This window comes from Orcinus orca, chromosome 15 (genome assembly GCF_937001465.1).
Source record: "Orcinus orca chromosome 15, mOrcOrc1.1, whole genome shotgun sequence".
Classification (NCBI taxonomy): domain Eukaryota; kingdom Metazoa; phylum Chordata; class Mammalia; order Artiodactyla; family Delphinidae; genus Orcinus; species Orcinus orca.
In genome coordinates, this window is record NC_064573.1 from 68,569,266 (window position 1) to 68,589,800 (window position 20,535).

The 20,535-nt window shown below is 40.3% G+C and overlaps 1 protein-coding gene and 1 long non-coding RNA gene across 3 annotated transcripts in view; both read left to right on the top strand.

Annotated features, from left to right (window-relative positions):
* The window catches only part of PITPNB (phosphatidylinositol transfer protein beta), a 62,008-nt gene that overhangs the window by 35,528 nt on the left and 5,945 nt on the right, over positions 1–20,535 (top strand). For both annotated transcript variants that reach the window (XM_004283774.4, XM_004283773.3), the window contains exons 8-10: positions 4,785–4,862; positions 17,644–17,754; positions 19,551–19,673. In XM_004283774.4, coding sequence (XP_004283822.1) covers positions 4,785–4,862; positions 17,644–17,754; positions 19,551–19,673 — 312 coding nt within the window. The remainder of the gene's footprint in view (positions 1–4,784; positions 4,863–17,643; positions 17,755–19,550; positions 19,674–20,535) is intronic.
* Positions 4,869–12,894, top strand: LOC125961219 (uncharacterized). Its single transcript, XR_007471636.1, has 2 exons — positions 4,869–6,628; positions 6,665–12,894. It is a non-coding gene; the product is annotated as an uncharacterized LOC125961219 (long non-coding RNA).

Below are 20,535 nucleotides of genomic sequence, written 5' to 3' on the forward strand. Positions count from 1 at the left end.
GCTCCGCGGCATGTGGGCTCTTCCCGGACCGGGGCACAAACCTGTGTCCCCTGCATTGGCAGGCGGACTCTCAACCACTGAGCCACCAGGGAAGCCCCGTAAAACTAATATTCTTTGTCTTCAAAATGAATCTGGTTTCTGTTGAGAGTTTCTATTGAGAACTGTAGTGAGTAACAGATGTACACCCAAGAGGTAGCCCAACTTTTGTATTCCAGTGACAGAAAACAGTTATTTATAAGAATTTAATTAATGTATTCTGTGGCTCTAGCATGGAGTCTCAGTAACCCATTTATTTACCATATTTTATTTTATTTGTTCTCCAAAGGGTGTCTTGACTTGCCTTTTTTACTTAAATAAGAGTTTTCAATTAAATAGAGCTGTATTAACACTTATCTGAATCTACCTTATGCTGATACCATTGTGTTTTTCTGTTGTTCAGGCGCTAGCATTGGTGGAGCAAGCAGTGTCTGGGGACATTACACCTAACTTGATAATGATGGTTTTACTAAACCCTTCCTTATCCTGGCCAGGCCTCTGGGCATTATACAGACAATTAAAATTTGATCATAAAAATTTTTAAACACAGTGCACCTTAGCAATAAGATTTTTCTACTTTTAAACATGATTTTAAAACTCATTTTAAAAATACATTTCCTTGGCCTAGTGAATTTGCTTTCTTTTTTTTCCCAAGGATTACAGAAAGTGCATAGCAAATTCAGCCTTCAGAATACCCAGGAGCTGAAGACTCAAGTAGGCTACAGCTGTCTTCACCCACAGTATTCTAAAAGAACTAATGAGATGAGAAGTCTGCAGCTGGTGGCAAGCACAATAAACCATGAGCCAAGGGCTTCTCTTCATCAGAGCCTCCCCTTTCCCCACGGGATCCCAAAGGAGACAGAATACTAACAAAGCCAGCAGGCTGTCTCATTCCACACTATTGCTCATTTGCAGCTATAATTGGTAGCGGAGGTTGCATTCTGTATGCTGAAACTGTCATACATGAAGGAATATATTTGTTCATTGTGATACGGATATAAATCGGCCAGTTTTCATATACAGAAAGACCAAACTAGCTACCCAACAATAAAATTGTAGCAAAAAAGATACTGTTCAAAAAATTAAATGTTTGTTATAGAGATACAAAACTGAGGTTGTTAAAACCACACCTGCTTCCTGCTTTTTAATATCTTGCTACTTAATTCAACTGATTAAACATTTACGTATTCAAACTAACATTAAAAAGCACAAAAAAATTCCTAGGTTTTGACAAGATGCATTATCCTCATCTGTCAAGGTTAAGGTGCTATTGTTAATAATTGGGTTTTGTTGCATTTTCAGTATATCCTTAATGTTTGCTGCTTTGTATTCAAGAGAAAAAAGTGGAGAGGGAAGACTTAGCTTTGGAGATATATGTATATATGTGTATGTGTGATATTTTATATGCACACACTGATGCCTTATAGGAAAATCCACTTTGGTATCTCTGGTGCTGCTGCTTCTTGGTGTTTTTGAAATGTGTTTTGCTTATCTGGCTTTTGTGGACACCCTTCTGCTGTCCTCCTGTGTGCTGGACTAGAATGAGCCCAGGACAGAGGGTAAGAAGGCTTGTGTTCAAGTCCTCAGGTAGGTGAGCCATTGCCACCTTCTTGTTGGACTGTGGTTTCCTCATTTGTGAATTGAAGTGACTTGGGTGGTCTTCAAGGTGCAGTTCACCTCTATAATTTTGTGAATCCGTAGTTCAGAAAAGTTATCCAGTGAACAGCACTAATAATGAAGGCTCGGAAATAAACTTTCAGGATCAGTATATTAGGTCCAGAGTGGAGAACTTTTAAAGTGTTATTCCATGTTCTTCAGTTAATGAATCTATGTCAGATAGGCATTGAAAATCCCTTAAGGTGTCGCCGTGGTATGGAGCTGGGTGGGGTTAGGAAGGAGAAAGGAGTGTTGTCCAAAAGTCCATCTAATCCAACGGCTTACATTTTCACATTCACTGGTGCTGTAATCATGCTTAGACCCAGCTCCTGGGGTGAGTCACCCCTTAATTAGTTTACCTCTACATGAAAATAATTTATGCTGGTACAATTTTTAGACCAAGCTCGCTTTTCTTAAATTAGTTCTGCCTTGGTTTACGTACTACCCTTATTGTATACTGTCAGCCCTACTGATACTTGTGTACACTTTGTTTTGTGGATTTTGCTTTTTTTTCTCTTGGAGCTGGTGAGTTTAGCATCCTCAGAGATAGTTCTGCAGTCTCTATTTCGTCAGATTTGTCTTCCAGTTGTGGCATGTTTTATTGGCTTAGTGTTTTCCTTCTTAATGGTACATAAAATAATGGAGCATCCTGTAACTGGCAGCCTCTTAGATTCAGGAAATGTGGTGTTTACTATTCAACTCATGCCAGGCTCCATAATATCTTCGATTCTGTAAAAAGCAAAAACTTGAGCATCATGCCCCCAGTAAGGTCACACCCCAGTTAGTAAAAAAGAAAAAAGGAAGTATTTTTCCTTCAAATGGGATGAACTGTTAAATGTTAAACACTGGTCAGACCTCTGGGCATTATACAGATAGTTAAAATTTTATCATAAAAAAATTTAACACAGTGTTCTTTAGCAGTAAGATTTTTCTACTTTTAAACATGATGTTAAAACTCATTTTAAAAATACATTTCCTTGGCTGGTGTCGGTTGGTTTCAATTCTTCTATAACTCTCCTCTCCATTCTCTGTTGGCAGTCAACATGTAGCCCCTGGGGTTTCGATTACCGTTTCTTTGTCTCTCTTGCTTTGCTCCCAGCTAGACTGATTTTCTAGGAGCCAGAACCAGGTGTTGGCTCTCCTTGTGTCCTTAGATCCCTTAGACTGCCTCTTAGCTTAGCATCCTGTGCACTGCATGGTGCATATGTAATGCACCTTTTCTGTGATGGCTGTTCAATAAATAGACCTTGAATCGAGGGAGAGGATGTCAAAAGTGATTATTTGATATAATGTTAAATATTTTCAGTTTTGGAGGAAACTGAGCTTATCTCTGGGTTTCCAAGCCTCTGACCTAGAAGAAAATGGGGTTACAAGTATTTGTTAGTAGGACAGCTGATTTCTCACTGTGAATCCAGGTCTTGAGACCACCTGTACAGTTGATTCTTTTCTCAGTCAGCAGTGAAGTTGTTAATTTTTAGGGTGCGGTTCTAAATTGGAATTTAAGAATTCATGTTAGCTGACAGTAATTGAACTTTCTGCTGATGTGCCCAGACACACCAGCTAACTCCAGTTGTCTGACTCCTTGCAGTTGGCTCATCCCAGTTTGTCATTCCTGGACAGTGCTGACTGACCTCGTGCCTGTAGCTGCGCCATGTTGCGTATTTTAGCAGTAAGGCTCAGCATGGCCAGCCGAGTTTGCCTGCGTAATCGTCTTAACCCTCTGGGGGACCTTTTTGTAGCTTCTTAGAAGACAGCGGTTAGGAGTTCAAGGTCACACATTTGCCCAGTTATCTTTCTTTAAAGTTTTGTTGTCTACCCGAACCTCACTCTTCTCCTTCCTCACGTAATTTATTTATAACTTTCTCTTTAGGAATTATTAACATGTCATATGCATTTACTGAATAACTGTTGAGTCTTGATTGGCTGCTTCTCAGCATGTTTTCTTTGATTTTGAAAGTTTGTATTATGCTTTGGCATGTGTTCAGTGCTTGCACTGCCCCTATCTCTAAAACAATGATTTTTTTTCATATTGACTTGTCTGGGCATTTTTCTCAAGGTATGTGGTCCCTACATAAATGCTGTGAAGGACCCCTGGTTTAAAAATTATGCTCAAGAAGAAAGGGGCTCTCCTTTTGTAGTATTTTCAACTGACCTCTGTTCACTGTTACTGTTACAACTCATTTCTTTTTTAAAATCTGGATGGTAGCTCTTCAAAAGTAGTTTTTTAATTTCTATCTGTAGATTGTGTGTATGTATGTGTGTAATGACCAAAGAACTTTTGTAAAGCAGATAGGATTAAAAAGGTTTACTCCTTTCATGTTTTCCATTCTATCAGAAAGAGGATATTAAGGGAAACAGTATTTACACACCAAAACCTCCTATAAAACCTAGATTTTAGGGCTGTTCCCTATGGCATGATATAACTGAGTCCCACATGGAGTCGTAAAGCCCTCGCTCACCTCACTTGGCATTGCAGGGCTGACATGAGTGTAGTCCCTGAGGTTTGCCTGCGTACCCATGGCTCTCCACGAACAAGGCTTTGGAGTGGCTGGCCTCCTAACTGAGGCATCCGCCACAGACCCAGCCGTGGCAGAGCTCAAGGGATGCCACAGCATCCGTGGTTCTGATCGGTGTTCGCAGTCATGGGGGTTGCTCTCCAGCAGGCATTAGAGTCCAGTGTCTTCATCTAGGGGTGTTGTGAAAACTGGTATGGGTCGGCTTTATTTCTTGAGTGTGATTATATGTATATCAAAGTACTGAATATATAATATATCAAAGTACTGAAACTGTTGAAAAGTTTTGGAAGATTTCTTAGAGATAGCTATCCAGCAACCAGTCATGGTGGACTGTTAGTCAGGACTTTTATTACTTTTTATTATGTAGTTGTTTTGCTACAAGGTAAAAGCTTAAAGCAAAGAGAACCAAACTGAGAACTTAATATCGTATAGAAACATTTTCCTGCGTTTATGCAAAGCACAGTAAGCCCCGTCAGTTTCTGTCATGTGTTTAGTAGCTGCAGAGGACTGTTCTGGCAAGGTTAAAGAATTTTCTCTGGTTTTCTTCTCTGCTTCTGACTTTGTTTTGCTTTGCAGGACTACAAAGCTGATGAAGACCCAGCGTTATTCCAGTCAGTCAAAACCAAGAGAGGCCCTTTGGGACCCAACTGGAAGGTACTGGATGCTGACCTTTCTGACAGGCAGAGTCTTGGCAACAGAACACTTGACAGGTCCTGAGTCTGGAAGAGCTGGTGACGTTTAAGTGAAAAACAGAAATGGCACAAAAATAGTTTTATTTGTGATAAGGACTCACAGCCAGTTGCAGTTGGCCAGCAAGTCTGTGCTGCATTAACAAACAGAACAGAGCCAGGCTGTCACTTTCAGCATAATGCTATTCTGATAACTCTTAAAAGAGACAAGTGATTTAGTCTTTGGGGATTGTAATGTTCTCTTTTGAGACTTGAAGCAGTACAAAAATCCATGTTAAGTGAAGGTTGATAGTTTAAATTTAGTCTTGGTAAAAACTGAGTAAGTTCCCCTTCCCCGGTCTCATGTTCCTGGCCTTTTAATAGTTACATTTCGGAAAGCAGGGCACCAGAGAACAATTTTGATGGCAAGTAGTTGTTTTCTAATAAAAAGCACATCCTTACTTTATTCATGGAAGTAAGAAAAGCAATGTTAGGGTAATAATTTAAATTGCTATAGAAATATAATGGATTTTAAAGACATCCGCTAAACTAAATGACAGCCCCTTAGAGAAGGCTTAATGTGTTGATGGCAAGTTATTACAGCTAATTTGACAGGAGAAGAGGAGCATAAAAACCTAAACATGCCCAGAGCAGATTTTCCGCCAACAGCGTTTTACTTGGTAACCAATCTGTTTATGCTGAAGCCAGTCACAGGTCATCGATAAATGATGTCTAGGATTACTGTTCCAGTAGTCCCCTATCTGCAAGCGACAACTAAATACTGTTAGTCGTTGCTTGCAGATAGGGGATTACTGTAACAGCCCCACAAGAAGAACCCAGTGAGTGGTTCTCCATGGGTGTTGGACTATTTTGGACAGTCTTGCACATCAATTAAAATGAAGAATGAGTCTGACTTTCTTCTATAAGAAATGATTCATAATTATTTTCACATTTGTTCTCTGGATAGAGTTTGGTTCAAGATTCTCTCAGTTCAATGGCCATGACTAGAGACTTTTAATACCCAGAAAGTGATATATGTCACTTAAAAAAAAAAATTAAGGAACAAGTTCAGTATGCATGTTCTAAATTTACTCTCATGGATTTAAAAAAAAAAATTCCCCACCCCTTTTCAAGATTTCTCACTGTGAACTTTAGAACTCACCCTGAGTCAGAGGAGAAGCCTTTCTCTGAGATTTAACACGGGCCTTAAAAGAGAGTGCTGTGCTAGAGCAGACAGGTGTCTGCTTCTAAGGTTGCCGTATCTTCTCAAAGGTCTTCTGGCCCCAATAAGTACCAGCTCTTTAGCTGATGATAGTTTTCAGGGAATAGAGGGCCATGAAATTGAAACTTGGAGGTGGATTAAATGTTGAATTTTTTTCAAATTGTCAATTTTTCAGGTATAAACTTGGAAAGGTGATGCTATATTATGTGGTGGGCTATTGTGTCTGGGTGCACATCTTTCCTGTAGGACCTCCTAACCAGTTTTATAACAGGCAGCAAGGGTAGTTTGACACTATGACTTTTACCTGATTTCCAACCTTTAGGAACTTGGAATATGAGTTTTACTGCTTTTTTATTTATGATTTTTACCTTTTTAACTAACATTGCTTTGTCTTTTATTATCCATTAATGGTTACTTAAAATTCTAGAATAGGTTTCGTTTTTAGAAATTGTGAAATTTTGCATTTTTTCAGGTTGCAGTATAGCAAATTATTGCCCCCATTTTGTGTGTGTGTGTGTGTGTGTGTGTGTGTGTGTGTGTGTGTGTGTGTGTGTGTGTGTGGTGAGGGGGTTAAACAATAGCTTATTTCTCAGGGGGAGCGCTGGCTGGTAGTGATACCATTCTACCTATTTGCCTGTCAGTTGTTGACTTGAGCCAAAAGATGGTAGGTGCAGCTACTCTCATAAGTTGGGTTACTGTTTAACTGAATTTCAGTGAGTTACTGTGATCTCAGAAATAACTCAGGGAGTCAAGAGTAAGTCAGAGGAGAAGTCTTTCTCTGAGATTTAACACTGGCCTTAAAAGCATCACTTACTGCTGAGATAGAAACTAAAGAGTAAGAAGGATTGACTAGCTGATGATACAACATACAGAAAAACAGGAACCTGTGGACTGACTTGCTCTTGTCAGCATCTCCTGCAGCTGTTCAGCAGGCCCTATTTGCCTGGCACCAAAGGGAGCACCAGGGAAGGATAATAGTTGAAGGTTTCTATACTTCTGAAATATGAGAATAGGGAAGAAATACATGGTACTTAAGGCAAAAAGGAAGAAGAAACCCTGTTCTGGTCCCACTCACCCAGGATCGTATAGAAGAATGCTCCAGTCCAAGTGCTGCCTGGTGGTTCCTCTGCCGCTCCAGAGGCCCTCCATACCCCTCAGCGGAGACTCACCTTACCAGCACACATTCCAAAGGGTAGTCACAGCTAAGTGCACACCCCGTGATCGCTTTGAAACTTTCCCTTACTTATCCCACAGTGATATTTTCCTTCTGAATCATTGCAATATTTAATGCTTGTCTGCACCAGACTGGATGAGGGAAAAGAAGCTTTTTTTTGGTGCCAGGCATTAGACAAGGTTGTATTCAATCTTCACAACCTTCCTGTGGGGTAAATACAGCTGCTTCACTTTATAGATTAGAAACTTGGCCAGAGAAATATGGATAATAGTTACAGGAGAAGCGTCTGCCATTTCTGTAGCACCTGATTCAGTGCTAGTCACAGAGATGTGTAAGGCATGGAGACATAGCAGATTCTGGCTCTTAATCCAGAGATCCCGGCTCACCAGTCTGCACCGTTTTGCCCTCCTGCATCATGGCAGTTGTGTGGCTCTCTTATTCATGGTATTTTCCAGAATTTGATTCTTCTCTTAATACCTGTCATACGTTTCCAGTGGTCAGGGAATCTGTTAGGTGACAGTGGCACTAAGGGAGATCCATTAAAAACCCATCGTGAATCTATCACAAGTTGTGACTTAAATAACTTAACCCTAACTCTGAACCTCGGTTTCCACACCTCTAAAATGGGAATGATATTAGTAACTGCCTCGGAAGGTTTGTGTGAGGACTAAATAATGAATGTTATAATCCCAGCAGAGAGGAAGTGCACAATAAATGGTAGCTTTTATCATTGTTGTCATGCTTTTGTCTTTGGAAATAAAAATCCTCTATCATCTCCTGGGGTTAATGCGGTCAGTGGATATGCTACCCTATTTACGACACAGTTATTCCTTTTCTTTGTCTAGTGTCCAGGGTTCCCTTGGTTCTGGTGTCTGGGGATTGCCGAACACGTCCTGGTTCACCTGTCCTTACCCCTCGTGGTTATGAGTGCTTCATGAGTGCTTGACTCGGGTCAGCCATAAAGCAGAGGCCACACAGTTTAGAGAGCCTTTGCTAGCAGGGAATCACGGGATTGCCAGGGAATAGATTTTCGTATTACCTGTATGTGTTAGGAGTACAGACTTTTTTTTAGTTCATGGTATGATACATTATTTTTTTAAAACTACAAACCCAGAGGTGCAGACCTTAGTTGTATACGTATTCATTTTCCCTCTAAAAAAAGAATTTTTAAAATCTGAGCATGTGAATTACATTTTGTTATTTAGGGTTCAACACTTGATTAAGTTACTCTGCATAGTAATAGGAGAGTGATTTATGACCTGTAAAGATTTTTGCTTCAAGGCAAAATTGTGCATTTCTCATGGATGTAAACGTCTTCTGTGTAGCACCACACATGCACGTGTGTGTGTGTGTGTGTGTGCGTGCGCACGTGTCCATGTTTTGGTTCATTTTATGTTTCAGGGGTTGTGATGTTGGTATGACTACCGGTACCAATGGTTTACCCATTTGCATGTGGATTCCTTTAGCTCTCCAGTTTGCCTTCTCTGATGAGGTGAGGAGTTGTCATTTTAACCAACTGAAACAACACTTTTGAAGATTATGGCAAGGTCTCATTTTTTTCTTCATTTAATCCAGATGCCTCATGAAGACTTCAGCCTCTATGTCTATATACATATGATAGTTAATAATTGGGCCTATAAAGGTCTTTGTAAGAGGCTTTGCCGAAGCATCTGCAGAGCCCTTACAGTGCTTGACATGTGTCTGAACATTGGGGTATTAGGGGATCAGGTCGAGTAACGAAGTTGATGCAGAAATTGTGGTGGCTTTTGTATTATCTTTTTATATATCTTTATATAAATATTCTCTTTCTAATCATAAAGACACGTGCAGTTTGTCTTCTATGTCAGTTAATTCAATTTTATGTAAAAGCTCTGGCAGTTGGAGCTTGGCCTTGCAGAGCAGTTTGTTGTACAGTTCACCTGCGCGGTCACGCTTTAGATTCCTTTTGGACTTATGGCGGAGGCCGTTCTGGATTCTCCAAGCCGGTGGAGGGCAGCCATCTCTGGGTTATGGGGATGCTGATTTGTTTCCTGCTGTGCTGCCAAGACTCCTTTCTCTTCTCCCCCCACACCTGTGAAAAGAAGGCAGTTTTGGTTGTCTGTGGCCTAAAGTAGAGATACCACAAGGTTCTGTTGGCTGGGGATGGGAAGAATGGAAGTAGGGGATGAGGGAGAATTTGAAACCCCTCAGTGGAAATCTCTCTGAGGTAGAGACCGGCAGGAAGGCAGCCCAGATCATCCATCCTTGTCCTCTAGAGGCTAACGAGCACTGTCTCTTGCTGAGCCGCCCGAGGAGGAGGAGGGCTGAGGGCGCTCTCCTGTGTCTTCATCTAGACCTGGCTCTGAGTCCAGGAGGGATGTGAAGGCATTTTAAACGTGCTCCCTCCCTGTAATCTCACGTTTGAAACCCCATAGTGGGTGGTATAAAGAGGCTTAATAATTAGTTTCTAGTTGACCACACTGTGGCTTATGTATACTAAAGCAGACCTTAGAACATGGCTCATTGTTTTTGAGTACTTGGTTTGGCAACTAGGTTTTTAATTCAGTATAAAAAATAGGCATTTTGCCCTTAGTGTGTATCAATTATGCAACTCCTAAGAGGACACCAAAAAAGCCGTTCTGTGTCTTCCAGAAGCTAAGTGCCCCAGGAGCGGTACATGATTAGTTCTAGCTTTATCTCGGGTACCGAATGCCTCTGTTCTCAGGCAGAGCCGAAGGACTAGGCGTGGACGGATGGGATGTCTCACTCAGGTTCAAGGAGTGATTTGACAGGATGGGCCTCTTGCGGAGTGTCTTCCTGACAGTCAGGGCCATAAAGTTTTCATGAGTTTCACTTGAAGCGTGAATTTGTGATTTCAGTTGTATTTGGTGTCACTCCTGGAGTAATTGGACACAAGCATGAAGCACATGCTCAGTAAAGTTCTGATTAGTAAAATGGGTGCGAGCTACAAAAATACTAAGTTTGGAGGCATGGAAAATGTGACTGGTCATTCTCTCACAGGCAGTAAGCTTTACTGTCTATTTCTGTGAAATTAGTTTAACCTACGATTAGTTTAATCTTTTGAACTTTATCCCACGTTTACTTCTTCCATTTAACAGTTAGCACTTGCCCAACCAGTTAGGAATCTCCTGCCCTGAACCCTTCCGAGTCCTTTGTTGATGACCTGCTCATGGAACTTGGTGTGTCCTGCGTCAGGGTGGCGGTTCACGGGTTCATACTCCCTTCCTTCCCCCACCTCCTCGTCCCCCCATCACTCTCTGAACTCTCAACCGTAGGCTCTGTGTCTGGCTCACTTGGTATGTGCAGTGCTGAGCACGGGGTTTGCTCATAGTAGATACTTACAGATACTTAGTAAGTATTTGCTGAATTCAAGTTAACTATCTTAAACCAAATAAAAATCAGTGTTGGACTTGCCATGTACTTACAGAGAATATAATGTCCAGTGTTGGTCTGTCCAAATGGCTACCAAAATCTAAACCAAATTGAGGGAATTGTAGCATCAGGCTTTGCTTGAAATTTCGGTACGCATACTCCACATACATTCTGTAATCGTGTGTTGATATTTACTGATGGGGGCGCTGGCAACAGCCACAGCAGTACATTTATTTTTAACTTTCTTAGTGAACTCTGGGTTGGAAACTTAACATTACGAAATCAGCAGCTGAAATTGAGCGTTCAGATTGCCTAAAATTGAAAAATTGAAATATGAAGGGAGCATGAGCCTTATAAAAACTGCTGTGTCCTTGCAAAATATTAACGCTGGTTAGATGTAACTTATACCTATTCTGTCTTTATCCCAACACATTTTAAATAGGAAAAAGTGTATGTGCAGTTGACATGTAGGATGAAGCTGTGAGAGGACTACATTTTTAGGAAATGAGTTTGCAGAATGCCTTTGGGTGGTTTTTTCCCCCCTCTTTTGCATTTGTGTGTATTTATTTGTCACAGATAGGAGGAAGTAGTTCTTGTGGAGAGCATGGGCTGATTGCTCACCGTTCCAATTAAACACCCTGCGTTTTGTTTAGTTACGTTGTGTGGCTTCAGTATACATTACTCTCCCTTAGGCCTCATCCACATACCTCAGAGTAACCTAATATGTGTCGTTAAATTAAAAACATGATTTGAGCTTAGGGGTTTCATTTATAGTTAGAAAAGTGAAATGTAAGGAATTCAGTGAATACACAAACTATTTAAATACAATTTTGGAAACATTTCACAGCGAGCTAGTATTACAGATGAAATTTAAAATCGTGTAGAGATGGGTGATCATTTTGGGTTCTTATGTTAGCCCATGACTTTATTTTTTATAGAACTTCTGATTCTTATCTTTTGGTGACCAACCATTCTTTACCTTTTATTTTCGATCGTTTTTTTAAATTTTCATGCTATAATCTGTATAAAACTTGTATTTTCATTAGCAGAATAATTTTATTTACTGCTACATTAGGTTAGGAAGTGTTAGGTTTGGGCTGGATTGGAATTAGGTGTGAATGATCTGAATTCAGATTTTGCCTTTATTTGCTTTGGAGTTATTTTTTCAAATGATGGAGGAGGAAAGAATCAGAAAACATTTGTATTGTTTAAGGCCAAAGAGGAAACTTTGCTTTGCGCCAGCAGCAAGCTCCCCGAAGGCTGAAACTCCTTTGGGTTCTCTGGATTCTAAAACACTGCTCTGAATGTGGGGTCGCAAATACTTGTCCCATTGAGATTTTTCACATTTTTTTAAAGGTTACACATTTTTTCACAAGAATACTTCTGATAACTCTGAAGCTGATAATACTTTACATGTATACCTTGTTTTTGCTTTAGAAGTTTAAGATGAGGAAAAATTAAATGTGGGCTGAACTGAAGTTACGTATTAAAGATCTTAATTCAGCTTTTAGCTTGATTTTATTTAGCTTTGATTTATGAAACATCAAAAAGAAAAGAAGCAGGAAAATATTTAGATTGTTTATAGTCAAAGATGAATGAAGATTTAAAATAGTACCCAGATAATTTAGGGCGAAGTAAATCTTTGTCCTAAAATACTCAGCTGAAGGCAAAAACTTTTTTAGAGTCTGTTTTTCAAGCGTGTTAATTTTTTTTTTCTGATTATAAAATACATATTTATGAAGTTTTGAAAATAAAAGTCAGTTGTAGTCTCAGCATTTAATTACCGCTATTTGTTATATTTCTTAATTCACATAGTTTATTTTGCTGTAGATGTTTATATTATACATAGATACCTATTTATATTGGTATTATGATTTTTTTTTCTTCACATTCTTTGAAAAGATGGTTTTTAATGGCTGTATGCATAGTAGCCGATTGCTTGGAAGAACTATGAGGTATTTCACCAACTCTCTTTCAGTGGGTGTTTAGTAAGTCCAAGGTTTCGCTGTTCTGAAAAAATCTAGTGTTATTTTCTTACCTGATGAATTGGGATGCATTTCTGAAAGTGGAATTATCAAGTTAAAGGGTATATGGTATATATAGGATACGAGCAGCTTTAAAACTTTTTAACTACGTAGTGTCAGACCCCACCCCAGAAAGATTATGCCAAAAGGATTCTTTTACCTTTTATTTACCACATGTAGTCAAGTTTACTATTTTCTGTGTCATCATTAAAGAGACTTCTATTTATTTGTTTGTCTGTTTATTTATTTATTTATGGCTGTGTCGGGTCTTCGTTGATGTGCCCGGGCTTTCTCCAGTTGTGGCGAGTGGGGGCTTTGTTGCGGTGCATGGGCTTCTCAATGCAATGGCTTTTCCTGTTGCGGAGCATGGGCTCTAGGCGCACGGGCTCAGTAGTTGTGGCTCGTGGGCCCTAGAGCGCAGGCCTAGTAGTTGTGGCGCATGGGCTCAGTTGCTCTGCGGCATGTGGGATCCTCCTGGACCAGGGATGGAACTGGTGTCTCCTGCTTTGGCAGGCTGACTCTCAACCACTGCACCACCAGGGAAGTCCCAAAAGAGACTTTTAAAGCTATTTTCTTAATTTAATCACTAGTTTTAAGACCACAGCACAGATTAAGAAGTGAATTGCATAAGTCATTTTTAGAATTGGGGTGAGACCTTAAATATCACATACATATTAATAATGATAGCTGATGAAAATATATAGCTTCTATGTTCTCATCTTTCTCCCGGGGATCTTTGAGATTGTGTTTCTGTAAGTCACCTTCTGTACCTCACACTAGAGTATTGATACTGTGGAGAATTAGGCCAAGAAATAAAGGCAGCAGGCTGTTTGTTCACTGGTTTATTTTTTTAATTGGTTTACATATTCTTCGCTGCAGTTTTTTTTTTAATAATTGTAAATTGGATGGAAAAGAAAAATCAAATTGAGACTGAATGTACATTTTAGATCCATGGAAGATAGCTCAGAGAGCTGGTTCTTGTTGTCCCATCATTTACAGTTTTTAAACTAAATGCTATAGACCAGTGTTACTTTGTAAATTACCAGTAGTACTTTAATTAGTTTGAGCAGCTTGCCAAAGTCACTAGAAAGAATGTGAGAAACAAACTTGGGTAATTATTGAAGTCACGCGTGTGTGCTTTGTTCTTGGAGCCCCAGTTTGGTATAGGCATGTGTGTATTAAATTTAGCTTACTCTTTAATTAGAGCCATGCTTCATCCTGCTGTTTTTATAAAATGGTGGGGAAATTCTGAAGAGTTGGTGTTTTAGAAACACCCAGGGTTTTCATTTAGCACAAGGTGTCCAATGATTTGGAGTTTGAGAACGAAGCTCTCAGTAGCCCGTAATTAATAGGACCTTGGAATGTTCCATCTGGAAGGTATCTTAGGACTAATCAGTAGTGCATCAGAGGTTCTCAGTCAAGAGGAAATTTCAGCCTGAGTAGGTGGGCAGGAGGATATTTTGTTAAGCCTAAGCATATTACAGAATAAAATGCAAAATTATAGGAAGTTGTAAGACAAGCCATTGAATGTCAGGGACATGAGCTTACCCACTGCAGCCCTGGGCCAACCCCAACCCTCACACTCAACTCCTTCACCCCTGCTTTTAGTGGCACGTCAGTGGAAGATGAAAAGCTCTAGTGGAGCCCAGCCTTTGCTTTTACTGACAGAGAAGTTAAGGCCTGGGGAGGTAAAGGATCCTGCCCACGTTACATGGGAAGTTACTTTGCATAATGGGAACTGCAACCCAAGTCCCCTTACTCCGAGTCTAGCACTACCGTTTGGCAGGTGTACCTCACAGTTTTAAGTGCCTTATTCTACATACACCCAAATTGTATTTCATGTGAAATTTTCATGTCAGTGACACTTATTGGATTAGAGAGTACCTCCACTCTGGCTCACTGCTTATTGAAAAAATGATCTGTAAAAGGCCAACCTTGTCATTATTTCAACAAGGCTGGGTACTGAGAAGCTCGCTACATCCTGGGGAAGGCTGTGGACTGCTCTTAGAGACACCAGAGCCCAGCTTAAGTGCTGGGTCTGCAGGTCAGGGACGGGATGGGGAGTTACAAATATGTGATTTTAGTCTGGGGCCACAGTATCCACAACAGAGGTGTGTCCCTTCTGATAGGGATTGTTTGTACAAGGATAGTGGTTTCATCATTATTTTTATACATAGTCACTCTCCTCTCTACCAGCCACATGTGTGTCCTCTAATACCACCTAGCACAAATGGGATTGTAAATGGTGCCCACTTAATACTTGCTGAATTAAACTTGTTCATAAAGTATGGGTATGTGTGTGTGCACACATGTGCACACGTACACATCCATGCTGAATTTTCACATTGGTACTCTGTTTAATGGGAAGGAAACTGGAAAACTAGAGCTGAGCTAGCCAAGTCCTTCTGTTGACATAGAACTCACCTACAGAAGGACTGTCTGCTGTATGTAATGTTTGTATTTAAATGCTTGTGATGTTGCCTCATTGATTTAATCCATGTACCAGGTCATTATTCAGAAGATGAAATGTTATTACAGAAGACATTTTCTGAGAAAAGTTGATCAGTCATGCAGGACTCTACAGGCTTTGAGTCCTATTAATAATACCAAAATAGAATCTTTTCATATATTGTATCATAGAATTCACTTGACACTGGAACATTATTGAGAGTTTCGGGGGGAAATGTGGTCTGGTTGCTATGATTGTGTAAATGAAGAATAATCTTGAGGTTTTAGAATAAGACCTAGAAGTTCATCATTTTAAAATTTTATGTACGTGTGGCTGAATGGAAGTAATATTTGTTCACACACAACGAACTTACTGAAAGTGGGGGGTGTGTATGAGTGCAAGCTGACGAGAAGTGATAGTGGCACACAGTGTGACTGACGCCAGCTCTGCAATTTGAGTGCTGTGTGAAGCTAAGAACAGTGGTGAAAAAGGGACGAACGCTTGTAAAAGGCTGCTTAATCTTTTCACTCTAATTTAGTTTTTATAAAAAGGGTCCCCATAACTTTCTACTCTTTTGAGAAACTTTATTTTAAAATTGTTTTGCAAATTCAAAGTGGTAGGTACAACTCTGTGAAAGAATAAGGGAGGGAGAACTAATCTGTTTTAAGCTCCGAGTCCCACCAACTAAGCACAGAGCATACTCTGCCTTATTTAGTCTTTATAACAGTCCTGAGACATAGCTTTCTTCTTGGAATTACACCAGAACTGGGGCTGAGAGTTTACTGGATGGCCCTTCCCCTAGACCATACCTGCAGTCCGCCTCTGCCACCTGGGATTCTTTGAACCATACCTGCCTTCCATGCTAGACTGGGAGCTCCAGAGGCAGGTTGGTGGCTGCCTTTGCTCTGGGCCCGTCCCAGGCTCTCTCCTTGGTCAGCTCGGGAGCGGATCGGTCTCCCACATATACCACCTTGGGAGAACAGTGGTGCTAATTGGGTCCATGGTGAAGACACTGATGTGTGTGGTGAGTTCCTGGTTCACCCCTCCCCCACCACTCACCCCTCTCCCCCAAGTAAACATGCTAGTATATTGTGCTTACTAGGACAGTAGCCTGCACTAAGTTTCACAGAAATCATCAGCAATACTATAGCTTGCAATCCCCCCCCCACCCAGTTTTTATAATGAAAATTTTCAGAAGCAGCCATAAAAACCGAAAGAATACAACAGTAAACACCTCCATCTAGACTGGACAGTTGTTAGCACTTTGCCGTATTTGTTTTTTCCCTCCTCGTCTCCCTTTTCTGCCTCCTCTCTCTCCTTCTCTCTACCTGTTTATTTACTTATTTATTTATTTATGCTGAACCTAAAAATCCAGAGTAAGTTTTTATACTCTGGGCCTAGGGTGACATGTTTTAAGGATCCAAATTCTAATTGCTTTTTCATGTTTTCTTATGAAAGTAAATTGCGAACATTTTATTTTGTTTTTTTCTGTCCACATAGTCCCCCCTCTCTCTCCCTTGCTCTTTTTTTTTAATATTTTTCCTTTTTTACCCTAACTCTTGATTTGATTCCCTACTACATTTAAACTATGAGTTGTAATGATTTATGGAAGTTAAAGTCCGGATGTATGGGATTTGCCTTCAAATACTTGATAATTATAGATCACTTTTGCTGCTACATCCCTTTAAATGTCCCCGCTTTCGGTTGAAAAATACCTCAGTTAATAAACAGTGCCCCAGACTTCCCTGGTGGTGCAGTGGTTAAGAATCTGCCTGCCAATGCAGGGGACACGGGTTCGAGCCCTGGTCCGGGAAGATCCCACATGCTGCGGAGCAACTAAGCCTGTGCACCACAACTACTGAGCCTGCGCGCCTGCGCTCTAGACCCCGCGAGCCACAACTACTGAAGCCCACGCACCTAGAGCCCGTGCTCTGCAACAAGAGAAGCCACCGCAATGAGAAGCCTGTGCACCGCAATGAAGAGTAGCCCCTGCTCACTACAACTAGAGAAGGCCCGCAGCAATGATGACCCAACACAGCCAAAAATAAAAATAAATAAATTTTTAAAAAAACACAAAAAACAGTGCCCCTCCACTTGCCAGTGTTTGAAGACAAGAAGACGACTAATCTTCCTCATGGTTTTTTTATTGAGGCTCAATAAAATGGATGAGACCTCACCACATCCACGGTGGGAGTGCAATAATGGTGTTATGAGAACCTTTACGTATTAAAGGCTCACTATTGATATGATGTGAATTGAATTTGGTGTTTAATCTGAAATATGAAAAGTGTAATTTGAGGCGGAGCACTGTGCCTATTAAATTGTAGAGCCAGGAAGTAACTTGGTCTGTGGAAGGAGGGTTTGCAGCAGGGGAATACTGCTGCTTTTGCTAAAATGATTTCAAATTTCCAAATACCTGAATTAAACACATATGAGATTGTAATTTTCTTCATGTACGTCTGTGATGTTGTTACACAACAGTCAGTTTTAAGTCACGATTGCCCATTTTCAATTTTCCTCATGCAGAAGGAGCTGGCAAGCAACCCTGACTGTCCTCAGATGTGTGCCTATAAGCTGGTGACCATCAAATTCAAGTGGTGGGGACTGCAAAGCAAAGTAGAAAACTTCATTCAGAAGGTAAAGTCTGTTCAGAGGATGGTGACTTAAATTTAGGTTAAGAGTTGAAGTAGCTATTAATGGTATATTTTCTCTTTTGCCACTTTTTCCTTCTCGTTTAGATGAAATTATTGCCCCTCTGTGTAATTCCTCTCTGCCCTCCTTTTTCTGCCTACAAACAGCAAAAACAGATGCCAGCAGAGGTTTTAAGGAGCTTTCTTTGGAGAAAAGCATAGCGGTTTTTGGTGCAAAGTGCTTTTCTGATGGTTTGCCCAGCTCTTCTGTAGAGCGCCCTTTCCACGTCCAGCATGTCTCCAAGGGTACCCGGGGTCCTGGCACTGGCTGGAGGGAGAGGCCATGCCTTGATGTTGAGGCTCCTCTGTCCCAGCTCGGCTGATAGCCCCTGCACACAGGTCTCTCCTGACACACACTTTCTGTGCACTGTGCACTTTCCACCTTCTGGTGGGATGTCTTCTTCAGAGATCCTCACTGAGAATAGTTACGCTGAACCTAGGGTGACATAATCTGAGGATCCAGATTCTAATTACCTCTTTTTTATGTCTTCTTTATTCAACTGAAAGTAACACAAGTATTTTGATGTAGAAAGAGGGGAGAATTGCAGTTGCATAGAAACACATGGTTGTAAACGTGTGAGGAACATGGAAAGTTTCTTTGGTATTTAATTTTCCTATAGGGTGAATAGTTCATTCCATTATCATTATATAGAGGCCCCTGTTATATCTCTGAACTTCCCACAACTAGTTGCATCTGAGTTTCACTGTAACTTTTCTACTTTTAAACTGTAACTGCTCTAACATTTTTTTTTAAAAAGGATGTTACACATATAGCTGATTCACTTTGTTATACAGCAGAAACTAACACAACATTGTAAAGCAATTATACTCCAATAAAGATGTTTAAAAAAAAAAAGGATCTTAAAGTGCTGGAAACTTTCATTATTCTTGGGCCTGCTTGCTGTTGGCCACAGTAGGCACTCTGTAAATACTGGCTTCTTTTCTTCCTCCTGGATCACAATAATAGATTAACAATCCAGTTCTGATAAATAGAAGGTACACATGTAATTGATAAAGTCCATCCTGTTCATGGAAAAAAAAATTTAAGTCGATTGTCCAAACGTACTAAAGTATTCACTGTTTATTGCACTTTTCTCGCTTCTTGGGAAAGTGTAGTAAAACTTAAATAATCCAGCAATTAAAGCCACTAATTATATATGTTAAAGCCACTAAATATATATGTGTGTGTGTGTGTGTGTGTGTGTGTGTGTGTATGTACCTAGTAACAATAGAGCAGAAAAATTAATGGAGAGTATATAAGAATTCTTAATTTAATAAAACATTTTATTCTAAAGAACCCAGAACTCTCTTCTTTAAGTACATGTTGTATTGTACATCACAATATTTCTTTGAATTGCAGAGAAGTTAAGAATGACAGTGTATGATTTTATAGCAGAAGAAATCAAGTTGACCTTTAGTCACTGACATTAGAAAAAAGTAAAACTAAGTCGGGTCTAGCAGGAGTTCATGTTGGATCAGAATGCCCACCACATTTGTTTTCAGTTTCTCGTAAATCATTCTGCTTTTGCAAGGAGGATTGTTTCACATTTCAAAGGGAGATTTTTCTTTTTATTTTGTTTTACAAAATGTTAATAGGACGGAATTAAGATTTTCACTAATTGAAATAGTGGTCTTTTCAAACCAAGAATATGTAGATTGCATGGGTTAATTGGGGCACATAAAGTTAATATGTTATGTTAGAGTTTTGCCGTCTTATAATCATTTTCTTCTTTGTTTTAAAAGCAAGAAAAAAGGATATTTACAAACTTCCATCGCCAGCTTTTTTGTTGGATTGACAAGTGGATTGATCTGACAATGGAAGATATTAGGAGAATGGAAGATGAAACTCAGAAAGAACTAGAAACAGTAAGACTTCCCATTCTGGGGAAATTCTCTACTTTCCCCTTTCTAAAACTGTGTGCTTAATAAGTATAGACTTAAAATTAGGAAAAGTGTTATTGAAAGCCATTTCTTAATCTCTATATCCTCAAAACCCAGTTTCTTAGACACTAATATCCTTTTATTCTGATTTCTCTTTTGTTGAGCATCTTTCGTGAAAGTAAATTAGAACTTTGTTGATCCAGAATTCGTTACGTGTAAAATGTTCAGTGGTCTTGTATTCTTTTTCATGCATTGGTTGTCCATGCTGGTGCCTGGTTCGCAGTCCTTTTAGGCATTCACTTTATCAGGCCAAGTTGCCTTTGTCATTTTGTTATCGCAGTAAGTTATTAATGCTAGCACAGTAAGTCCTAGTTCGCTATTCTGTAGATAAGATAAGGCTAGTAGTATTGTCATTGATCGCAGAAGTGCCTCCTCCCATCCCACAACTAGCAGTGTCTCCTTATTTCTTACAAGCTTTAGGCAGAAATTCAGGTGATCCTTGGGCTGGAGGTCTGCATGCCGTTTCTCAAAGTTAAGCCCACCCCAGCTCCTCCCGCACCAGAGAGCCGGCCCTGCAGCTCAAGAGCACCCCCTTTCTCCCAGAGTGGTTTCTTCCCCGACTTACTCTTGCATGCGTCTGGTTTTGCTTTTGCTCTGGGCTGCGCTTCTTTTCTGTTGGAAGTAAGGCCCCACGGGGGAAGTAAGCCCGAGGAATGTCCAGGGTAGGCTGTGGTTTCCATGCAGGCATCCAGAGTCCTGCCAGCAGTCCCAGTTTGGGAAGCCCCGTGGGCGGGCGGGAGTGTTTGACGAACGCCTGTGTGTGAGGCAGGAACTCCATTTAATCACA